Source organism: Aquarana catesbeiana, linkage group LG01 (assembly GCF_042186555.1).
Source record: "Aquarana catesbeiana isolate 2022-GZ linkage group LG01, ASM4218655v1, whole genome shotgun sequence".
Taxonomy (NCBI): domain Eukaryota; kingdom Metazoa; phylum Chordata; class Amphibia; order Anura; family Ranidae; genus Aquarana; species Aquarana catesbeiana.
This window is the reverse complement of record NC_133324.1, coordinates 230,640,367-230,663,781: the sequence shown is the minus strand read 5'-3', so window position 1 is coordinate 230,663,781 and position 23,415 is coordinate 230,640,367. Positions and strand designations below refer to the sequence as shown.

The following is a 23,415-nucleotide window of genomic DNA, read 5'->3' as shown; positions in this document are numbered from 1 at the left end:
TCTCATAATCCCGCTGGATCAAGGATTACCTGTTTGCTTTGAGTGGTTCCTATCTATTTGTAACATCTCATAACATATTTAATGTGTTTTTGTATATCTAGCCATCATAAGCAGTTTTGCTGTCTTGTTTTGTTTAAAGATGTAACCCTGCTTTAAACCGATTGAACTTTGCCTTATCTGAAGACTAGTATTTTAAAGGAGAACTCCGTAAGCATTATTGTTATTATCTAAAATGTTTTGTAGTATCATTTTACAAGACTACGACTTTTTTTTTCTGTAAATCTAGGCTCCTGTAATTTTCTAACATATTCAGCTGTCAGTCTGAATGTCTGAATGAAACTTTTTTTCCAATGTTTTTTTCTATGTTACAAATTAGCTACCAAGACACAATTGAAACTTTCTGTAATTTACTATGATATTGATATACTAAAACTGGACAGTGCAAAATCTGGTGCAGCTGTGCACAGAAACCAATCCCCTTTCAGGTTTTTTTTTTTTGTCAAAGCGTAATTGAACAATCTGAAGTTAGAAGCTGATTGGTTACCATGCGGAGCTGCTCCAGATTTTGCACTCTCCAGTTTTAGTAAATCAACCATTATGTGTCTACTGTGCAGTCTAGTATGATTCAGTGAAGGAGGTGGACACAAGTTCTTTTAAAGGGACTTTGTCACTTTAATAAGAAGTTAAAGCTGCTGACAGATTTAAAGTGCAAAAAAAAAAAGGTAGAAAATGCGTTGCGTAGAGGAAGACGGTGATATAAACAGTTGTTAGCAACCAATAGTAAGACAAACTGTATAACAAATAAATACCCTGTATATTGCCATGCTAAAACAGTGATCTACAAAATGTGCTAAATTAAAAAGTCCATATCAAGTGAAATAATACAAAAGGTTATATAAGTGAAGATATTAAAGTCCAAATGTGTGTCTTGAAAGAAAACACCATTGTGATGTTAAACGAAAGCCGTGCTTAACCACTTCAGCTCTGGAAGGTTTTACCCCCCTTCCTGACCAGGCCATTTTTTGCGATATCGCACTGTGTTGCTTTAACTGACAATTGCACGGTCTTGCGACATTGTACCCAAATAAAATTGATGTCCTTTTTTTCCCACAAATAGAGCTTTCTTTTGATGGTATTTGATTACCTCTGCGGTTTTTATTTTTTGTGCTATAACAAAAAAAGGCTGACAGTTTTGAAAAAAAAAAACATACAATACTTTTGCTTTCAGCTATAAAACATACCCAATTAAAAAAAAGAAAACATCTAATTTCTTCATCAGTTTAGGCCAATATGTATACTACTACATGTTTTTGGTAAAAAAAATCCTAATAAGCTTATATTGATTGGTTTGCACAAAAGTTATAACAATTACAAACTATGGGATAGATTTATGGAATTCTTTTTTCTAGTAATGTAGGCGATCAGCGATTTTTAGTGGGACTGCGACATCGCGGCGAACACTGACACTTTTTTTGGGGATCAGTGACACCAATACATAGATCAGTTCTAAAAAAATGCACGGTCACTGTACTAATGACACCGGCAGGGAAGGGGTTAACATCAGGGGTGATCAAAGGGTTATATGTGTTCCTTGGGAGTGCTTTCTAACTGTGTGGGGAATGCTTTAACAGTAAGAAGACAGAGATCCATGTTCCTGCTTTGCAGAAACACAAGATCTGTCTTTCTTACTAGCAGAACAGTGATCTGTCTTTACATAGGTAGACCGCTGTTCTGCCTCTCTACAAATGAACCCTGGGTTCCCGGCAGACATTGCGTCCGCCGGACCCGCTGATTGGCTCCTCTGTGTCCAATCACAGCGGGAGTGGGTTTTCAGCGCCCTGGAAGAAGGAATCGCGTACAGTTATGTGATTTTGCACTTGAGGACCATCCTGCCACAGTACCTGAGGCAGTCCTTAAGCAGTTAATCCATTCCTGTGGTCACCATGTGAACCATCACCACTATCAAGAATGCACTTTTACCAGACTGAAATGGCTCCACTACAGAGTCTGTTTCGCCTATTGTAAACACTTCCCTCAGGAAAGAATCCAATTCACAGCACTTGGATCCAATACATCAGACTGGCTCACTCTCCAGGATGGGTGAAATCATGGATGACCATATATTACCGAATATCCACATGCAATCAAAGCGAAGAAAACCACATAGTTTAAATTGGCAAAAAATTTTAATGAAGGTACGCTGTACAAATTTTATTCACATGATAAAAAAACAGATATGTACATGGAAAAATCACAGTTCCAAGCTGTACGGCACAGATTCCAGATCCAAGAAGGCGTTGCGACGATTTAAGAGCTCATGTACACGGGCGAATTTGGCATACAGCTTAAATTGCAGGTGTCTTTTTGTGTACGGGATACACAGCTGTCACATACAGCCAGCCATAGTAAGGAATAGCTGTATGCAGGCTGTACGCACGTGCACATGCACATGTTTATGCAAATAGCGTAAAGCTGTGCATAGCTGCATACAGCATTTCAGTACTATGGTTGACTATGTATCCTGGCCACAGAAATGCACTTGCAAGTTATGTTATTTCGGCTCATGTGCCTGTGGCCACGAGGCAACAATTTATGCAGAGCTTTACGTACTGTACATTCACATCAGGGATCTTGTCTCAAGGAGCTTATAATCTAAGGTTCCTGACTCACATGCGCATACTAGGCCCAATTTAGATACCAGCCTGACTTCAGAGTGTGGGAGGAAACTGGAGTACCTGGAGGAAACCCAGGCAAGCATGGTGAGAACATAGAAACTTTATGTAGATAGTGTCTATCCAGAATTCAAACCCCAGTACTGGAAGACAGAAGTGAAAGCCACTGTGCTGCCCTTCACACATTATATGTCTACAGAATTCGTCCTGCCTCTGATTCTAAGCAAGGACCAGAAGACAGAAGTGAAAGCTACTGTGCTGTTCTTTAAATATTATATTTTTACAGTATTGCTGTTGAGTTTAAATGTGTCTAGATACAGTCACCCCTGAAATAATCAACTACATTACAGCTTTGCTCCTGGGTAGAAGCGTATGCTAGAAAGTTTGTATGCTATTGGTTAGGCAAGAAGTGACTGGTTCTCTTAAATATATTTGCCTGATGTCTATAGTTGATTCCATGGCTAGCATGTTACTACACCTAATTGTAATTTTTCACGGAATTCTTAGCTTTAAACCCTGGACTGATCCACTTGTAACTCCTAATCATACACTCATGGTTTGGGGCTTCAGAGCATGAAAATAATATATGTGGCCTTCAAATTAGTCAAACACTGTATCAGTACCCTCCTTATGTGACTACAACAAGGCAAAAAATATCAAAATTAGACAGAATTTTAAACTAAATATAATTTGTTTCCAAAATTGCCAAAAGAAACGTGCCTTCAAGTATATTGGTTTATTACAATGTTTGTACCTTTTTTATTGGATTGTGGAAGTTTGCCGTAATGTGTATCGCTTAAACAAAGTTATTTACATCCCATTTATTTATTTTTTCATCTAAGAAAGGTATTAGCCATAGCAGTTTGTGTGAATCTTATCCTCATTCTAATTGTATTATAGTGTTGATCATGCACCTGTAGGGTATAGTGTAAATGAAAAGAACGGTAGAGAGGTGCAGTAAGCAGATGAAAATTTGCTTCACCGTAAGCCCACTGGAGGGCTATGAGATCATAAGAATGCCAAAGCCCTGAGCAATGAGACTTTATTCCTAGCAGCGGGACTGTAAAACATAAGACATGCAGTATGATCTCACCTTCCTCCCTCCCTCAGCCTCTAAACACATGCACAAACACACACTCTCTCCTCCTCTTACAAAGACCTCAGGGGATAGAGCGGACAGAGAAGGCTATAATCCACATCTGAGTCGTTAATCAGTGTAGCACACTCTCTGGTCTTTTCATCTGCAGCACAGCAGTGTCTGCAATACTCTACACAATGTGATAGCACATGTCCCTGTACCAGAAAGATTGAGGTATCTCTGGTGCCAGTTTCCTAAGATCCTAATGAGCTGATGCCGGCATGCATACCAGGCACACATGCTCTTCAGTAATTGGTGCCATCATTAGTTAACTAGCAACATAAACCAGAGGCCAATATTAGGATGCATCCTGTAAAAAGCTACAGAACAAAATTCTTTAAACCCAAAAAGTGCATCAATGCGAAGGTGAATCAAAGTGCTTAGTACCAGTTTATTTTTTCTTGACTTCTCCAATAATCATACTCCCATTCCTTATGTTTTGGAGATGTGCCAGTCTCTGGTGTTCTGTAGGATAGCATCAGGTGGAAAAGCATAACATCATCATAGTCCTACCTACTGTTACTTTATCAATCCACCATCATTATTTTCATTTTTTTTCTGCTAGTATGTTTTAGGAAAACACTATTTAATTATTAAATGGTTATAATATTTTATTAGACTGTCAAATGTCTGTGGTCATATGCTGGTAGCCGGGAGAGTTTTAATTCCTTCACTTTCAAGTCAGTTAGTAGTTAATATTTATTTGTTGATGGGATTTATATGTACTGCCAATTTACGCAGTACATACCTTACTATTTCATGCTTGCATACTATTTATTCACATTAGTCCCTTCTCTCAAGGAGCTTGCACTCCAATCTAAGGTCCCTATCTCACATGCACACATACACAGGCCAATTTGCACAGGAGCCAATTAACCTACCAGCATGTCTTTGGAGTGTGGAAGGAAGCCAAAGCATTCAACAGCTTTGATTTCATGTGAATGTCACCTACATACATACATACATACATACATACATACATACATACATCGTTCTATTATGGGTACACTGAACTAACAAAGTACGCAAGCAGATCAATGCTCTGATGCTTGAATCTCAGGTCATACATCAGTTCTACCAAATGATAAGTGATATTACATATTTAATTGGGGAACGCTTTTTTCTTTAATTTGTTTCACACAAATCAGACTTTTTTTTTCACCAAGTATTGGTCTACCCTAAAATGTACTTGTACTCCAAAGAGACAAATAAACTGGAATGGAATGTATTACAGGTATCTTGGGTTTATGTTACATTTTTTTTAAAACACCCCATGAGTCCCAGTTCCTCTTTGGTGTAGATCATGTTATTCTGGCACTGGGATCTCAGATCTCCCTACCAAAGGTTTCCAAACTTTCTAAGCAAAGGGCCAGCTTACTGTCCTTCAGGCTTCAGAGGGGCCACACTGTTGCCAGTGGGAGTAAATGCCCCAACATCAGTACCGCATCATTGATTTTAATGGGAGAAATGGTACCCTATTGTTGGTATCAATGGAAGAATAGTGCCGCACTTATGGTGTCAGTGGAGGAATGGTGCCCCATCATTGGTGTCAATTGGTGAAATAGTGCCCAAAGGGGCTGATAAAGGCAAGCAAAAGGCCACATTCAGCCTCCAGGCCGCAGTTTGGAGACCACTGCTCTATACTTTAGTTTTGGGATCTTTACTACCAACACATAGGCTGTTGCCCCAGGACAAGGTGAGTGTGCAGCAAACTAAACCTTAGTTTAGGGGACAGGCTAGTGTTATAGGGTTTGTGGTCAGGAATGGTAGCATTAATGATGGGGGGTACTTTAGACCAGGTCACGGGTCTCCAAACTATGGCCCTCCAGTTGTTCAGGAACTACAATTCCCATAATGCCTAGTCATGTCTGTGAATGTCAGAGTTTTACAATGCCTCATGGGACGTGTAGTTCTGCAACAGCTGGAGGGCCGTAGTTTGGAGATCCCTGGTCTAGTATAATATGCACAGTAGTTCTTACTGGGAGACTCGGGCCAAGAACAACCAGTACCAGACTTCCAGTTGTTGGAACAAATATCTTGTTGGGGCACTGAATTATGCAAATATCAATACGATCCCAAAAAATTGGCACTTAGACCCTAGCACCCCATGTCCTTTGTTTCTAGGAGGGAGAAGGGCCAAGCACCATTTTCATGGAGTAAATTCAATATTAGTATAATATGTCACCCAGTATTTTGGGGCTTCAGATACACTCTGAAGATAATGGAAGGTGTGTGAAAGCATTTCCTGATTCCTCTGTTTCATTCATGAGCTCACTTTAGTTGTTTTAAATGCAGAGCATCTCTAAACGTAAAGTAATTGAAAAGTCTAGTTTTTTTTTTCTTTAAAAATAGCAAACATGTTATACCTACCTGCTCTGTGCAGTGAATTTGCACAGAGCAGCCTGGATCCTCCTCTTCTCGGGTCCCTCGCTGGCTCTCTTGGCCCCTCCTTTTTTCCCACAAATAGAGTTTTCTTTTGGTGGTATTTGATCACCTCTGCAGTTTTAATTTTTTGCGCTATAAACAAAAAAATAGCGACAATTTTGAAAAACGCATTATTTTTTACTTTTTCCTATAATAAATATCCGCAAAAAAATATTTTAAAAAACATTTTTTTTCCTCAGTTTAGGCTGATATGTATTCTTCTGCATATTTTTGGTAAAAAAAAAATCGCAATAAGCGTTTATTGATTGGTTTGCGCAAAAGTTATAGCATCTACAAAATAGGGGATAGTTTTATGGCATTTTTATTGATAATTTATTTTTTTACTAGTAATGGCGGTGATCAGCGATTTTTATCGTGACTGCGACATTATGGCGGACACATCGGACAATTTTGACACATTTTTCGGACCATTGGCATTAATACAGCGCTAAAAAATTGCATTTACTGTAAAAATGTCACTGGCAGTGAAGGGGTTAACCACTAGGTGGTGCTGTAGGGGTTAAGTGTGTTCCAGGGAGTGATTCTAACTGTGGGGGGGAGGGGCTGTGTGTTACACTACACTGATTGCCGCTCTCGATCACAGGGAGCAGCGTGAGACGATCGCGGGTATCCCCGCGGACATCGGGTCAACGGGACTCACGGTCACGGAGCTCCCGGCGTGCGCCGCCTCTTAAAGGGCAACGTACAGGTACATTAATCTGCCTGTACATGCCCTTCTGCTGCAGTATGCCCTTCTGCGTGAGGCGGTCGGGAAGCGGTTAACCACTTTAAATTCACAAACCCTGGCAGATGAAATTCAGATTTTGATGGGGAAAAAAAGCATACAGAGAAGCTACCTTTAGCGTAAAGCTTTAGTAAAATTGGCTAATATATCAATCTATCTAATTAGGTAAAATTTTATCCAAAGCTCAAATGTTTGCTATAACATGAGTTATAGTGAGTAGACCCATCACATTAAGGCATCAATAGGGGTGCAGCGTTATTAAAAAAAAAAAAAAAACACACTCAGAAACTTGGGTCAAGGTAACCACTGCTTACTGCTCTGTTTTTCTTGGGACCTACAGCCCTCCTTTACTAGATACAGGCCTGTTTATTCGCTGTGTCTATAGATGATGTTAACATGAAATAATATAAAATGGGTTTAAGAATGAATTGCTACTTCTGTAATTCAAACTATGTAGTGTGGTCTGGCACCAATTGCACTCTGAGGGTTCTATACTTGAGGCCATTCATATTGCAGTCATGTTTTTGGCCTTCCTACTATTCCTTTTATTTTTAGTTTAATGTTCATTTGAATGAAACTAATAGACTGTTTTGTAGTTCTAAAAGTTAATGCAGTATACAGTATTTTGCAGATGAATACTTCAACTACTTTCTGACATTTTTCTTACTGAATAAACCTTGCAGTTATTTTTGCAGTTAATATAATAATTGTTACTATCATATATGATGGTAATCACTAATGTTCATTTAATACAGCTGTTAAAGCCTGCATGTTTGATATAAGTCACACAGACTAAAGGAGTGGGGGGGGGGGGGGGGGTAGTGGTCATTTGTGTGGAACTAACTGCACTGCAGACCCCTTCTTTTGTTTGCTTGCGCTATAATTTCACTCCTAATTATCTTTAGCTAACCGTAGATTAAATGTTCTGGACCTCTGAGTGTTGTAATGTCTCATTACTTAGTCTCAAAAGATTCATAACGCCACATGAAGTAATGAAAGCCTCTGTGTTTGAGTCTGCCTAGTCTCTGTGGCATTAAGTGTTTAACTGTGTCTCCGCAGGGCAAGTTTTACCTACTGATTGAAGAGCTGAGCCAGCTGGTCCGTTCCCTGGTGCCTATCCAGCTGTGGTATAAATATATCATAGGAGACGATCCTTCAAGCGCCTACTTCTTAGGAAGCATCCTTATAATCCTATACAGTCTTTGTAAGGTGAGTTGTACTCTTTCCAGACCATTGTGGTAAATATTTCAAATTCCCCTCTGCCAGAGAGCTGTTAATACTTGTAGTGCCACTCTAAGCAAAGAAGGGGAATTTGTATAGTTCCACTGGTAGTGTATAGCATACTTAGAAAAATTGCTGCTCTCCTAACATGTGTGAGATGGCCTCAGTCTTGCACCACTCCACAAGCCACACCCTCTAACATGTTTTGCCTTTCCCCCCTGGGGAAACTATGACTACGCCCCATTGGGTGGGGTGAAACATGTCAGAGGGTGTGGCTTGTGGAGTGATGCAAGGCTGAGGCCATCTCACACATGTTAACCACACAGGCTAGATTGGGAGAATGGCAAATTTTCTAAGTACCCCTCTCCCAGAGAGGGTACTTGACAGCAGCTTGTGTTTATTCTTAGTATATAAAAACTTGATAAATGCAAACAGATCCTGTACTGTGAATACTCAAACTAATTTTAAACCATCCAACCCTCACTCTACCTAAAGGTTAGTAACTTGTAGTACTGCTGACCAACACCTTATGGAGAAAATGTAACTCTGTGCTTGTCTGAGGAACTCTTAAAAATGTATGTTTATCTAAAGCTTTTGTAGTTTTGGATGGATTGGGTAAGGCTTAAAACCCTGTCAGTTTTTTTTCTGGCTGTCCAACTGGGGAGATTTATATCCACTTTCTGTCCCAAAGATGCAACAGGAAGTGACAGAAAATCCCGCTCCTCAGACAAATGTCATCCAAGCAGGCATCCCCTTTGGAAGATTTCTCCTCGCTTTTGTTCTGGAGACAACTGTAAGATTTTTGATTTCCTATCACTTTTTGTCTCAGTGACAATGGTCACCAGGACTAACAGAGAGGGTAAACAGAGAGCAATACAACTTGATAGGGGTTCTAATCCGCCCACATCTCAAAAAACATTAGCTATATGTACACTTTAAAGGAAAACATTGCAAATACTAGTTGTCGCGCTAAAAATGTGAATTGAAAAAAAAAAAAATATGAATATATATAAACTGAGTATAAAATATAAACTAATTGTGCAAAAATGTTAAACCATAATTAGTATGCTAATAAAAACATACATGTAAAAATATATATATATATATATAATGTGCAATCCTTATATATAAAATTCACAAAGTGCATCCACATAAAAGTGCAATCCTTATATAAAATGCTGAAAGTGCATCATGCATGAATATAAACCTAATTAATAAGTGCAAATCCTGTGACAATCAAGTGTCCAAACAAAATACGATCAGTAGATTCAAACTGAAACAAAAAAGTGCAAGAAAACAGTGTCCATGAATTAAGTGTTCATCAAGCTTCTTCTGAAAAGTGTCCAAATCACAACAAGCTGGATGTGCTCTCCCGTGATCCCCCACTTGTGCTTGCGCTCACCTCTATTCGTGTGACACGGTAGTTAAACAGTGTCAAAACACGCATTGGGGCCACTCCTGGGCTCACTCAGGATGCAATGATGTATGTCCAATCCTCAGAGGTAAAACATGATTCATAAAAGAGAAAAAGAAAGCTCCATGGTGTAATATAGTAAGGGATTTATTTAAAGTAAAAGAAGTTCCTCCAGGAGGGTACTCACAGTATGCAGGTGCTACAGTGCACCAAACTATACAGGTGTATTTCGTTTAGCAGCGGCTCGTATGGCGTGAGGTGTGGTGTATATTCCTCTCCTTCCCTGCTGACAGCTCCGTCCTACCCCTCTCCGACGCGTATTCGGCATAGGGATCACGTGCCTTCCTCTAGGGGATACACCCCCCCCCCCGCCGGTCTATCGCCCGCAATAGATAGATAAATAGACAGATAAATGGACACATAGACGCTGGGTGGGATGGAGGGATAGATAGACACTGGGTGGGATGGATGGATGGATAGACACTGGGTGGGTGGGAGAGATACACTGGGGGGTGGGAGAGAGAGAGATACACTGGTGGGTGGGAGAGAGAGAGATACACTGGTGGGTGGAAGAGAGAGAGAGATACACTGGTGGGTGGGAGAGAGAGATATACACTGGGAGTGGGAGAGAGAGATATACACTGGGGGTGGGAGAGAGAGATATACACTGGGGGTGGGAGAGAGAGAGAGATACACTGGTGGGTGGGAGAGAGAGATATACACTGGGGGTGGGAGAGATATACACTGGTGGGTGGGAGAGATATACACTGGTGGGTGGGAGAGAGAGATATACACTGGGGATGGGAGAGAGAGATATACACTGGGGGGGGTGGGGGAGAGTGATATACACTGGGGGGGGTGGGGGAGAGATATACACTGGGGGGGTGGGGGAGAGAGATATACAGATATACACTGGGGGGGTGGGGGAGAGAGATATACACCGGGGGGTGGGAGAAAGAAATATACACTGGTGGGTGGGAGAGAGAGATATACACTGGTGGGTGGGAGAGAGATATACACTGGTGGGTGGGAGAGAGAGATATACACTGGGGGGGGGGGGGAGAGAGATATACACTGGTGGGTGGGAGAGAGAGATATACACTGGTGGGTGGTCAGAGAGAGATATACACTGGTGGGTGGTCAGAGAGAGATATACACTGGTGGGTGGGAGAGAGAGATATACACTGGTGGGTGGGAGAGAGAGATATACACTGGTGGGTGGGAGAGAGAGATATACACTGGGGGGTGGGAGAGAGAGATATACACTGGGGGGTGGGAGAGAGAGATATACACTGGTGGGTGGGAGAGAGAGATATACACTGGTGGGTGGGAGAGAGAGATATACACTGGTGGGTGGGAGAGAGAGAGATACACACTGGGGGTGGGAGAGAGAGAGATATACACTGGTGGGTGGGAGAGAGAGAGATATACACTGGGGGTGGGAGAGAGAGATATACACGGGTGGGAGAGAGAGATATACACTGGTGGGTGGGAGAGAGAGAGAGATATACACTGGGGGGTGGGAGAGAGAGATATACACTGGTGGGTGGGAGAGAGAGATATACACTGGGGGGGTGGGAGAGAGAGAGATATACACTGGGGGTGGGAGAGAGAGAGATATACACTGGGGGTGGGAGAGAGAGAGAGATATACACTGGGGGTGGGAGAGAGAGATATACACGGGTGGGAGAGAGAGATATACACTGGGGGGGTGGGAGAGAGAGATATACACTGGGGGTGTGGGAGAGAGAGATATACACTGGTGGGTGGGGTAGAGAGATATACACTGGGGGGGTGGGGGAGAGCGATATACACTGGGGGGTGGGAGAGAGATATACAGATATACACTGGGGGGGTGGGGGAGAGAGATATACACTGGGGGGTGGGAGAGAGAGATATACACTGGTGAGTGGGAGAGAGAGATATACACTGGTGGGTGGGAGAGAGAGATATACACTGGTGGGTGGGAGAGAGAGATATACACTGGTGGGTGGGAGAGAGAGATATACACTGGTGGGTGGGAGAGAGAGATATACACTGGGGGGTGGGAGAGATATACACTGGTGGGTGGGAGAGAGAGATATACACTGGGGATGGGAGAGAGAGATATACACTGGGGGGGGTGGGGGAGAGAGATATACACTGGGGGGGGTGGGGGAGAGATATACACTTGGGGGGTGGGGGAGAGAGATATACAGATATACACTGGGGGGGTGGGGGAGAGAGATATACACTGGGGGGTGGGAGAGAGAAATATACACTGGTGGGTGGGAGAGAGAGATATACACTGGTGGGTGGGAGAGAGATATACACTGGTGGGTGGGAGAGAGAGATATACACTGGGGGGGGGAGAGAGATATACACTGGTGGGTCTGAGAGAGAGATATACACTGGTGGGTGGTCAGAGAGAGATATACACTGGTGGGTGGGAGAGAGAGATATACACTGGTGGATGGGAGAGAGAGATATACACTGGTGGGTGGGAGAGAGAGATATACACTGGGGGGTGGGAGAGAGAGATATACACTGGGGGGTGGGAGAGAGAGATATACACTGGTGGGTGGGAGAGAGAGATATACACTGGTGGGTGGGAGAGAGAGATATACACTGGTGGGTGGGAGAGAGATACACACTGGGGGTGGGAGAGAGAGAGATATACACTGGTGGGTGGGAGAGAGAGAGATATACACTGGGGGTGGGAGAGAGAGATATACACGGGTGGGAGAGAGAGATATACACTGGTGGGTGGGAGAGAGAGAGAGATATACACTGGTGGGTGGGAGAGAGAGATATACACTGGTGGGTGGGAGAGAGAGATATACACTGGGGGGGTGGGAGAGAGAGAGATATACACTGGGGGTGGGAGAGAGAGAGATATACACTGGGGGTGGGAGAGAGAGAGAGATATACACTGGGGGTGGGAGAGAGAGATATACACTGGTGGGTGGGGTAGAGAGATATACACTGGGGGGGTGGGGGAGAGAGATATACACTGGGGGGTGGGAGAGAGAGATATAAACTGGGGGGGTGGGGGAGAGAGATATACACTGGGGGGGTGGGGGAGAGAGATATACAGATATACACTGGGGGGGTGGGGGAGAGAGATATACACTGGGGGGTGGGAGAGAGAGATATACACTGGTGGGTGGGAGAGAGAGATATACACTGGTGGGTGGGAGAGAGAGATATACACTGGTGGGTGGGAGAGAGAGATATACACTGGTGGGTGGGAGAGAGAGATATACACTGGTGGGTGGGAGAGAGAGATATACACTGGTGGGTGGGAGAGAGAGATATACACTGGGGGGTGGGAGAGAGAGATATACACTGGGGGGTGGGAGAGAGAGATATACACTGGGGGGTGGGAGAGAGAGATATACACTGGGGGGTGGGAGAGAGAGATATACACTGGTGGGTGGGAGAGAGAGATATACACTGGTGGGTGGGAGAGAGAGATATACACTGGTGGGTGGGAGAGAGAGATATACACTGGGGGGGTGGGAGAGAGAGATATACACTGGGGGGGTGGGAGAGAGAGATATACACTGGGGGGGTGGGAGAGAGAGATATACACTGGGGGGGTGGGAGAGAGAGATATACACTGGGGGGGTGGGAGAGAGAGATATACACTGGGGGGGTGGGAGAGAGAGATATACACTGGGGGGTGGGAGAGAGAGATATACACTGGGGGGTGGTAGAGAGAGATATACACTGGGGGGTGGGAGAGAGAGAGATATACACTGGGGGGTGGGAGAGAGAGAGATATACACTGGGGGGGTGGGAGAGAGAGAGATATACACTGGGGGGGTGGGAGAGAGAGAGATATACACTGGGGGGGTGGGAGAGAGAGAGATATACACTGGTGGGTGGGAGAGAGAGAGATATACACTGGGGGTGGGAGAGAGAGATATACACTGGTGGGTGGGAGAGAGAGATATACACTGGTGGGTGGGAGAGAGAGAGATACACACTGGTGGGTGGGAGAGAGAGATACACACTGGTGGGTGGGCGAGAGAGATACACACTGGTGGGTGGGAGAGAGAGAGATACACACTGGTGGGTGGGAGAGAGAGAGATACACACTGGTGGGTGGGAGAGAGAGAGATACACACTGGTGGGTGGGAGAGAGAGAGATACACACTGGGGGTGGGAGAGAGAGAGATACACACTGGTGGGTGGGAGAGAGAGAGATACACACTGGTGGGTGGGAGAGAGAGAGATACACACTGGTGGGTGGGAGAGAGAGAGATACACACTGGTGGGTGGGAGAGAGAGAGATACACACTGGTGGGTGGGAGAGAGAGAGATACACACTGGTGGGTGGGAGAGAGAGAGATACACACTGGTGGGTGGGAGAGAGAGAGATACACACTGGTGGGTGGGAGAGAGAGAGATACACACTGGTGGGTGGGAGAGAGAGATACACACTGGTGGGTGGGAGAGAGAGATACACACTGGTGGGTGGGAGAGAGAGAGATATACACTGGTGGGATGGACACACACACATAGATCAGTGATGAGGACTTACATATTAATGAGGCTCTGTCTTGCAGGCTGCAGTCCATGGCTAGTGACACTGTCCTGACACCTCCTCTGCCTCCTTCCTTCCATATGCTGGCTGGGAAGGATGTCTTATCTCGTTCTTATCTCCATGCATTCAGTCACACAAGGCTGGTCTCCTAATTTCTACAGGATGGATGGGGATGATTCACAACATGGGCTGTGTGTTTAACAAGAGCCTTCACTGACACTGCCAAACCGAGACACAGCAACACCAGTGGAGATAATAGAAGCACTGACGATCGGCACTTGTGAAACACACAGCCCATGTGAAGCTTCCCCATCCATCCATCCATCCATCCATCCTGTAGAAATAAGGAGACCAGCCTTGTGTGATCGTCAGTGCTTCTATTATTTCCACTGGTGTTGCTGTGTCTCGGTTTAGCAGTGGAAACATTCGACTTTGCCTCTTTGAAGTTGAAGGCAGTGGAGGAGTCCGCTCCTCCGCTCGGGCGCACTGCTCTGACACAAGGAAAACTGGAAGTGACAGACTACTAACTAGTCTGTCACTCAAAGCACAGAGCCATAGTAATACACTATGGGCGCTGGGCGGATGCCGATCGGCGTTTTGCTTTGCGCCACAAGGCGGGTTAAAACCCCGCAAATGAAGCGCCTCGTCTGCAATCTTGTGATTGCATAGACGTGGCGCTTTCCATAGTGCGCTGTGCCCGGCGCCCCTAACACAGTGCACTTAAGGACTTTTTTCAATTTTTTTTTTTTTTTAAAGGGCCATTTAAAAATTTTTTTTTTTTCAAAATTTTTTTTTTGACTGCCTGGAGGGTGGGGGGGGGGGGGGGGGCGGCGCCCGGGCGCCCCCTATGGACGGGCCGCCACTGCTTGTTTCATGTCATTGTCTCAGAAAATATTCAGTTGATGGGGTGTCATTAACTTTGCACTGACATCCGCTGCAGATCGCAAGGGCAGTACAATTTAAATGTGATGTCGGAAATCGGTATGGAGCGCAGGTTTCCCACACAGCATTCTAGTGTGAGCGTGCCCTAAAACTAATCTACATGCAAACAACTAAAAACATAGATGAAATACATTTGAGGAGATGTTTTACTTTACTCAAAAGATTTGGTTTTCTTTCCATCCAGTTCTGAGTTTCGCATAACAGAGTACTTTACACTGTCTGATTATTGCCAGTGATGTTTAAATTGTGTTTGTATATAATAGGCATTATACTAGGATGAACAATATTAAATAGTAATTGATAACATGTGAACAATTAATTCATGCCTTTATTTCAGTCCTTTGACATTTGTGGACGAATTGGAGGCCTGAGGAAAGCATTGAGAATACTGTGCCATCCGCAGGTACCCATATCAATAATAAATATTATTCCATTGACCAATAAAGATTGTGTCCATTGAAATTACATGATTCCAGGCAGAGTTAGGCACAAAATACAGTAAGAGAACAGAGGGCAGCTTTAGAAGCCCAAAAATGAATTGGCCACCTCCAGGCTTTTTTGGGGGGAAAATTTAGGTAAATATTTTTTACATAAACACCCCATAAAATTCTGAGCAATAGTGATAATTAACAATCGCAAACATGTATTTATTTAAAATAAAGTTGGAAGACTGTAGCTCCTCTTTAAGCTGGCCAGACATGGATCAAAATTTGGCCAGTTCAGCAGAAACCTGTTGAATTTCAATCCATGTATGGCTGTTCCATTCATGAGAAGTCAATCTATCAATCTACTTTTCATAAACTGGCCTTTTGGTATATTTTTGCTTGACTGCCATGCTGATCAGAGTATTTTGATGGTGGGGGAGCCCTGCTGTCAGCATACAATGACATGTAGGAAGATTCCCCCATCCACCTCAGTTGTGTGGATGGGAAAACCTGTTGGGTTTTTTTTTGCTCAGCAGGCTGGCTGAATGAAAAAAAAACAAGCCATGTATGGCCAACTTTGTGCCGATGTACAGTTTGGTCAGAGTAGTCGGAGCTCAATCACACCCTTTCTCAACCAGGATGCTGCAGCACCACTGACTAACTTGGTTGAGAAAGACAGGCGTAATCACCACCGGGTGGCTGGATAAAAGGCTACATAACATTCAAATGTAATATTTCATATTTACCTGAATACATCCCATTTAAATGCTTTTGGACAATGTCCTGGATCAAGTGTGCAGATTACAACTTCTGATTCTGTCATAGGGTGACAATGCTTACTGTACTGTATCTATGGAAGAGCAGTGTTGTCACCCTGGGACAGAAGTTTGTTGGGACTATGTAATACGTCCCGATCTCCTCATAACATAGAAGGGTGGTGTTCTGTAGTTCAATTAGAAAACCTGGGCAGGAATTCTTAGACTGGGGTAACACTGCAGAGTGCACAGAACTTTAGGAACTCGCTAGATTGTGGGCCGATGTAACTTTTTTTTTTTTTTGCAATTATTAGATACTGTAGAATGATTTAAGCAGTATATTTAAGAAACCAAAGGGGAAGAAGTTTATTGTTAGGGTTTTAATACCTTCAAGGGTATACTTTACAGTTAGGTAAAGTTTAGGGTGGGGTAACTTTTATTTGGAACAAAAACCCTATGCCAAGAACTTTTGATAATATCTATATTCCATTTACGATGCCAGTTTTACTATTTGTAGGTAATGACAGCTTTGCTTTAAAAAAGTAATTAATTCCTAAATTAATGAACTGAGCAGTTAGCACTCTATACCTGTATTATTATGTACAGTGGATATAAAAAGTCTACACACCCCTATTAAAATGTCAGGTTTCTGTGATGTAAAAAAATGAGACAAAGATAAATCCTTTCAGAACTTTTTCCAACTTTTAATGTGGCCTATAAAGTGTACAACTCAATTGATAAACAAACTGAAATCTTTTGGGGGGGGGAGTAAAAATAAAAAAATAAAATAATGTGGTTGCATAAGTGGGGATGTAGCTGTGTTCAGAATTAAGCAATCACATTCAAACTCATGTTAAATAGGAGTCAGTACACACCTGCCATCAATTATAGTGCCTTTGATTAACCCTAAATGAAGCTTAGCTGTTCTAGCAGGTCTTTCCTGACATTTTTTTAGTCGCATCCTACAGCAAAAGCCATGGTCTGCAGGGAGAAAACCTCAGAGGGATCTCATTGTTAAAAGATATCAGTCAGGAGAAGGGTACAAAATAATTTCCAAGGCATTAGATATACCATGGAACACAGTGAAGACAGTCATCATCAAGTGGAGAAAATATGGCACAACAGAGACATTACTAAGAACTGGACGTCCCTCCAAAATTGATGAAAAGACATGAAGAAAACTGGTCAGGGAGGCTGCCAAGACGCCTACAGTAACATTAAAGGAGCTGCAGGAATATCTGGCAAGTACTGGCTGTGTGGTACATGTGACAGCAATCTCCTGTATTCTTCATATGTCTGGGCTATGGGGTAGGTGACAAGACTGAAAGCCTATTCTTACGAAGAAAAACATCCAAGCCCGGCTAAATTTTGCAAAACCACATCTGAAGTCTCCCAAAAACATGTGGGAAAATGTGTTATGGTCTGATGAAACAAAGGTTGAACTTTTTGGCCATAATTCCAAAACATATGTTTGGTGCAAAAAACGCTGCACATCACCAAAAGAACACTATACCCACCGTGAAGCATGGTGGTGGCAGCATCATGCTTTGGGGCTGTTTTTCTTCAGCTGGAGCAGGGGCCTTAGTCAAGGTAGAGGGAATTGTGAACAGTTCCAAATACCAGTCAACATTGGCACAAAACCTTCGGGTTTTTGCTAGAAAGTTGCACATGAAGAGGAACTTCATCTTTCAACATGACAACGACCCAAAGCATACATCCAAATCAACAAAGGAATGGCTTCACCAGAAGATTAACGTTTTGGAATGGCCCATTCAGAGCCCAGACCTGAAGCCGATTGAAAATCTGTGGGGTGATCTGAAGAGGTCTGTGCACAGGAGATGCCCTCACAAGCTGACAGATTTGTTTTTGCAAAGAAGAATGGGCAAATATTGCCAAGTGAAGATGTGCCATGATGATAGACTCATACCTAAAAAGACTGAGTGCTGTAATAAAATTTAAATGTGCTTCATCAAAGTATAGGTTAAGGGTGTGCACACTTATGCAACCATATTATTTGGGTTTTCTTATTTTTACTTCCCTCCATGTAAACGGTTTCAGTTTGTTGTTCAACTGAGTTTTATATGTGTACTTGTTATGCTTAAGAATGTATAGTTCGGATCTTATTCATGTTTTAATGTGTATGTATGTGTATTTAATAAAGAATGCATTCCTATATTTTCTGCACTCCTCCAATACAGAAATATGGTGTTCGTGCCAGCAGCCAGCAATGTAGTGAAGCTGGGGATATATGTGCTATTTGCCAGGCAGATTTCAAAGATCCCATAATCTTAATATGCCAGGTAATATGATCTTTTTTTTTTTATTTATTTTATTTTTTTTTTTTATTTCTGCTCATGCAGATAAAGCATATTTATTCCTGATGTGTACTCATTAAAAATAAACCATTCAATGCATTTTAGATGCTGCTAACATGTTCCTGAACCCCTCCTGATATTTGCCTCCTGTAAGGCCATGCACAGCAGTACTGAGACCGGTACAGGGAGGGTTGGTAATTTGAGCCAGCCAGGGCTCTTTTTATTTGCAGTGTTGGCAATGGACATGCATAGAGAAAAGTAGAATATAGGGATGACATCATCATAGCTCTACAATATATGTAGAAGTAAAAGGGAGGTGGATACTTATGCAAATCAAAGTTAATGTAAACCAAGCTAACAGGCAAAAGTGGCAGTTGGCACAGAGTACAGTACATGCTAGTACTTGCAATATTATCTACTAGCTAAAAAGTGAATGTGTTTCTGTTCTCCCCAAATTGTAACTGCAGTCATTTGAAATGGCCACTTCTAGACTGCCCATTTTAGATACTGCTGTATCCTCTTACACATGGCTGTGCGTCACTAAAAGGACCCAGCCATCATAGTATCACCTACTCCTTTATGTGCCTCTTCCAATACCACCTTTAGTGAGCACAGGCTACCACAAGTAGTATGCTCCATATCTTACACACAGGAACACAGAGGCAAGCATTATTTAAAGTGTTTTATTATCTGCATTAAGCCCCTCCTCCCTTTCTAATACTAACCTGAGCTCAATCTCGATCCAGTGCTGTGCACGAGAGCAGCTGGTCTCTCTGCTTTCTCCCTCCTCATGGGCTCAGAGACAGCACCGGGAGCCATTGCTGTCAATTACAGCCAGTGAGGAGGAAACGGGGAGCGGGATCGAGCCACGCTCTGATGTTCATGGACACACAGAGTGTGGCACAGGATTTATCCCTCACGAGTGCCACCAAAGCAAGGGGCTTGCTATGGTGCGCACTCGGCAGGGGGAGGAGCCAGGAGTGCCATTGCACAGAACAAGTAATAGTGACATGTTTGTTATTTTTTTTAAAAATATGAGTTTACAATCCCTTGAAATTATTCTTTGTTTTTCTTTCAGCATGTGTTCTGCGAGGAGTGCCTTTGCCTATGGTTTGATAGAGAGAAAACTTGCCCCCTCTGCCGTTCTGTAGCTGTGGAAACCCTTCGCTTGTGGAAAGATGGTTCCACCTCTGCTCATTTTCAAGTGTACTGACACATAGGGCTATGACAGAATGTAGGTGGAAGTAGAAAGGCATAACTGGGAAGTGCACCCCAGTTCCCCATTTTGCAGTCAGTTTTAGAGAGTTTGCAGAATATTGAAGCATTCTCCAAGTAAATTGAACGGTCTGATCTTTTGATTTTTCTTGAAAAACTGTAGTACACAAACCCAGATCTCCAAATTATCCTAAAGCGTTTATGCTAGCATTCTGCCCCTAATTTGTTACATTCATCCTTGTTAGTACTGTTTGTCAAATTGCAGACCACATTTAGCATCATGCCAAGCTGTGGAGATACATTTTATTATATTCTTTAAGGGTTTGTGATGCAGAAGTAGGTCATCAAAATACCATTGCCTTCAATTAAGCAGTACACGTCAGTTCAGAGGCTGCGTTTGGCCTGCTTTGGAATAAGGCTCCATTCAAATCTTTGGGAAAAACCTGCACAGGTAGCAGGGGCAAGAGTTCTGCAGAGAGGCTGTAAACACAGTGAAAGGCCAATCTCCATCAGGAAGATAGGGAGAGGGTCTGGGAACCTTTTTTTGCTTTTCTGTGAACCTGTTCTTTAAGGGAGAGCTAGTCAGTTGTTTTTGCTGAAGAGACAGCAGATTGATATTGGGGAATATCTTCAACTTGCAATTTCGAGGCTTAAAATTGAGCTGTTTAACAACCCCAGATAAATTCTATGTTGATTTTTTTGTTTGAAAATAAAGATGTTTCATGGACTTAAATACTGACTTGATTTTGTTTGAGATTGTGTGTGTGATTTATTTTATTCCCAGTCACCCTTCAAGACAGCATATGAAAGACAGAGGCTCCTCCCACCAGGAGAGAAAACACACTGTGAAGTTAAAGGTTGTCCTTCTATCGTCCTCATCAGTTTTTTTGGGTTTCCTGTTAAAGAGACATGTTGGATTTCTGGTGGTGGAGCCTCAAATATGCTGACCAACCTTACCCACGCTTCTTTTCTGCCCTTCCCCAGTCCTTACTGGGGATAGTGAAGTAGTGTTTCTTGACCCTTGAGCCTCTATTCGCACAGAGGAGGTCTTAACTTGGAGATCATGCTAAAGGCTGTAATTTGACAGCACTCCCCTAGCAAGGTTCCTGGTAAGCAGAGAAGTCAGAAGAGTGCTTTCTCTTCTTTCATCTCAGTTCTCATTCCGTGCAGGGCAGGGGTTTCTACTGTCTTCATAATCAAGATCCATTAGGAAAGTTCTGATTGATTGATCAGGAAAGTTTGCATTGATCCTCAACCTCAGTCCCCTAAACAAGTTCATAAGGTACAAAAAATTCCACACAGACTTGATCTTTTCAGTAAGATCAAATTGAAAAGAAGATTCATGGTAATCTTAGATTTGTGAAAAATGTATTAAAAACAAGTATACGAAGGAGGTACACCAGTCTAGTGCATTACCGTAGGATTCTTTATTAGTACAATAAAAAAAACAATATACTCACAAAGGAAATACGGTCAAGTGCATGTAACAACCCTCATCACACCACCATATGCATGTCCACCAGCAAGGACGCAGCTTACGCATTTCAAAGGCTATGCCCTCTTCCTCAAATGCCCAATACAGCAGCAGTTATTCAGAAAATCCCACAACTTGCATAGCTATATTACTCCCAGTCATTTAAGACCTCAGAAAGTGGACCTAATTTATGGTGCACTGTGTTTGACTAAGTTGGCAGCTATAGGTATAGTACCACCAATTATGGATTGTGTGAATTCATGTGGCACCGCAAAAGGGAGGTCACTGGAACTGATGGGTTCAATTCTGTCATCAAGCAATTTATCAATTGTAGGTCCCAATACTGTATGTTATTTATGGCCTCATATGCCCTTGTAGGTTGTTACACATGGGCTGTACCTCCAGGTGCTTAGAACTAGGTTTAGAGAAACACAAGTGTAACATCTTGAAAGGAAGAGGCAAACATTCCACCCCTCAACATTTTCAGGAACATCATGGAAAGGATCCGATGGGTTTGAGGTTATTTGGCATTAAGGCCATTCTGGGAAATCCTGATTTGGGTAGACGACACCAGAGACCCCTGTAATAGAGAGACTTTATTTACCGCCTGGGGTTTTTCTTTCCAGCAGGCTTCAATGAAGATCTGGAGGTTCATTAAGTGTTATGACTTGGTCTGGGTCATTGACCAGGACATTTTATAGATAGGCAACTCCTATCCTCATATTGATTAGTGGTTCCAAATTAATAACTACTGCAGTAGGGAACAGACACAAAAGATACACTCTGCATCTTTCCAAATAACTGTTCTGCTTTTTTATGATGCAATTGAAGGTTTTTATACACATGATTATGTAGGTATCACATTAATATTACAATTGTACGTTTATGCTAACAAGGGGCGTTACATAGGCAGGCTAATTCTAATCAGGACTCGAAAGAATGCAAACATGTACTGAAAACATTATTAGTGCCTTGTGCACAGTGAGGGCAGTGTGAGATACATACAAAATAGAATAACATTATTTACAGAACTTACAAATTTCCATTACAGTCTCCCCTCTTTTGAACAATATGTTGATCACTAACCATACCTGCTATCACCTTTAACCTGGAACCTCAACACGTTTAGGTGGTGGTAGTCCTGGCCAAACAGGCAAAAAACTCCATTGTGGAGAAAATAATAGCCGAGCAGCTTTTTCATTACAAAATGACTTTTCATTGTGAAAAACAAATGATTGATAAGACATATTTACAGAGTACTGGCTGTACACTCCTGTGGCCAGAATGGCCTTCTAGCTTAATTGTTGGCATGCTGACTTATCAGCATATGTAAACACAGACATATCTACATAGAATTGAAGACGTACAAAAGACAAATATGACTTCAACATGGCTGAACTACTTTTCAAATCACATTATCTATCTATCTATCTATCTATCTATCTATCTATCTATCTATCTATCTATCTATCTATCTATCTATCTATCTATCTATCTATCTATCTTTTTTATTTTTTTGATATATATATCAAAAAATACCCTAGACTGATCGCAAGAGGGAAACAAATCAAACACAGAGATTTCTTTAATCCTGTCATTTTTGCAGTGTCTGGTGTGGATCCAGGTGAAAATAGATGCTGTATTGAGTCTCCAAACATTTCCTTATATATATATATATATATATATATATATATATATATATATATATATATATATAATATATATATATATATATATATATATAAATATGTCTCTTAACAATACACAAGTCACCTGGCTTTAGTTTTAGATCCTTCCAAACTTTTAGGATCTGGAATTGGGGAGAAAACACATAAATGAATTTGTCAAAAACCTTAAAGGATCAGCAACGTTCTCTTTGAGATCCAAATGGAGGACTTCAGCTGCTGAGACAAAATATAAGCAATTGAGTAACACACTCCCAAACCAAATCCCATAGGGAGGGAGTCCAACATCCCCTTAGGGACTTGATAAAATATAAGAAAACATTCAGGCAAAAGTTTTCTAGTTTCTTACTCTACTTTGTCCGCTACATTGTAGACAGTAGGGAGTGTAAAAATAAAACCTCAAAACTTCTAGTAAGGACTCCCCTATAAAAATGATTTCCTCTGTTACTCTCTGTACTT

General features: G+C 42.3%; 1 protein-coding gene across 2 annotated transcripts in view; it reads left to right on the top strand.

Annotated features, from left to right (window-relative positions):
* Positions 1 to 20,530, top strand: part of RNFT2 (ring finger protein, transmembrane 2) — a 101,796-nt gene extending 81,266 nt beyond the window's left edge. The window contains exons 7-11 of one of the 2 annotated variants that reach the window (XM_073625812.1): positions 8,039 to 8,188; positions 8,892 to 8,993; positions 15,425 to 15,490; positions 18,466 to 18,567; positions 19,661 to 20,530. In XM_073625812.1, coding sequence (XP_073481913.1) covers positions 8,039 to 8,188; positions 8,892 to 8,993; positions 15,425 to 15,490; positions 18,466 to 18,567; positions 19,661 to 19,795 — 555 coding nt within the window. In that variant the 3' untranslated portion in view covers positions 19,796 to 20,530. The remainder of the gene's footprint in view (positions 1 to 8,038; positions 8,189 to 8,891; positions 8,994 to 15,424; positions 15,491 to 18,465; positions 18,568 to 19,660) is intronic. The other variant, XM_073625820.1, reaches the window with a different exon arrangement.
* The last annotated feature ends 2,885 nt before the right edge of the window (positions 20,531 to 23,415 follow it).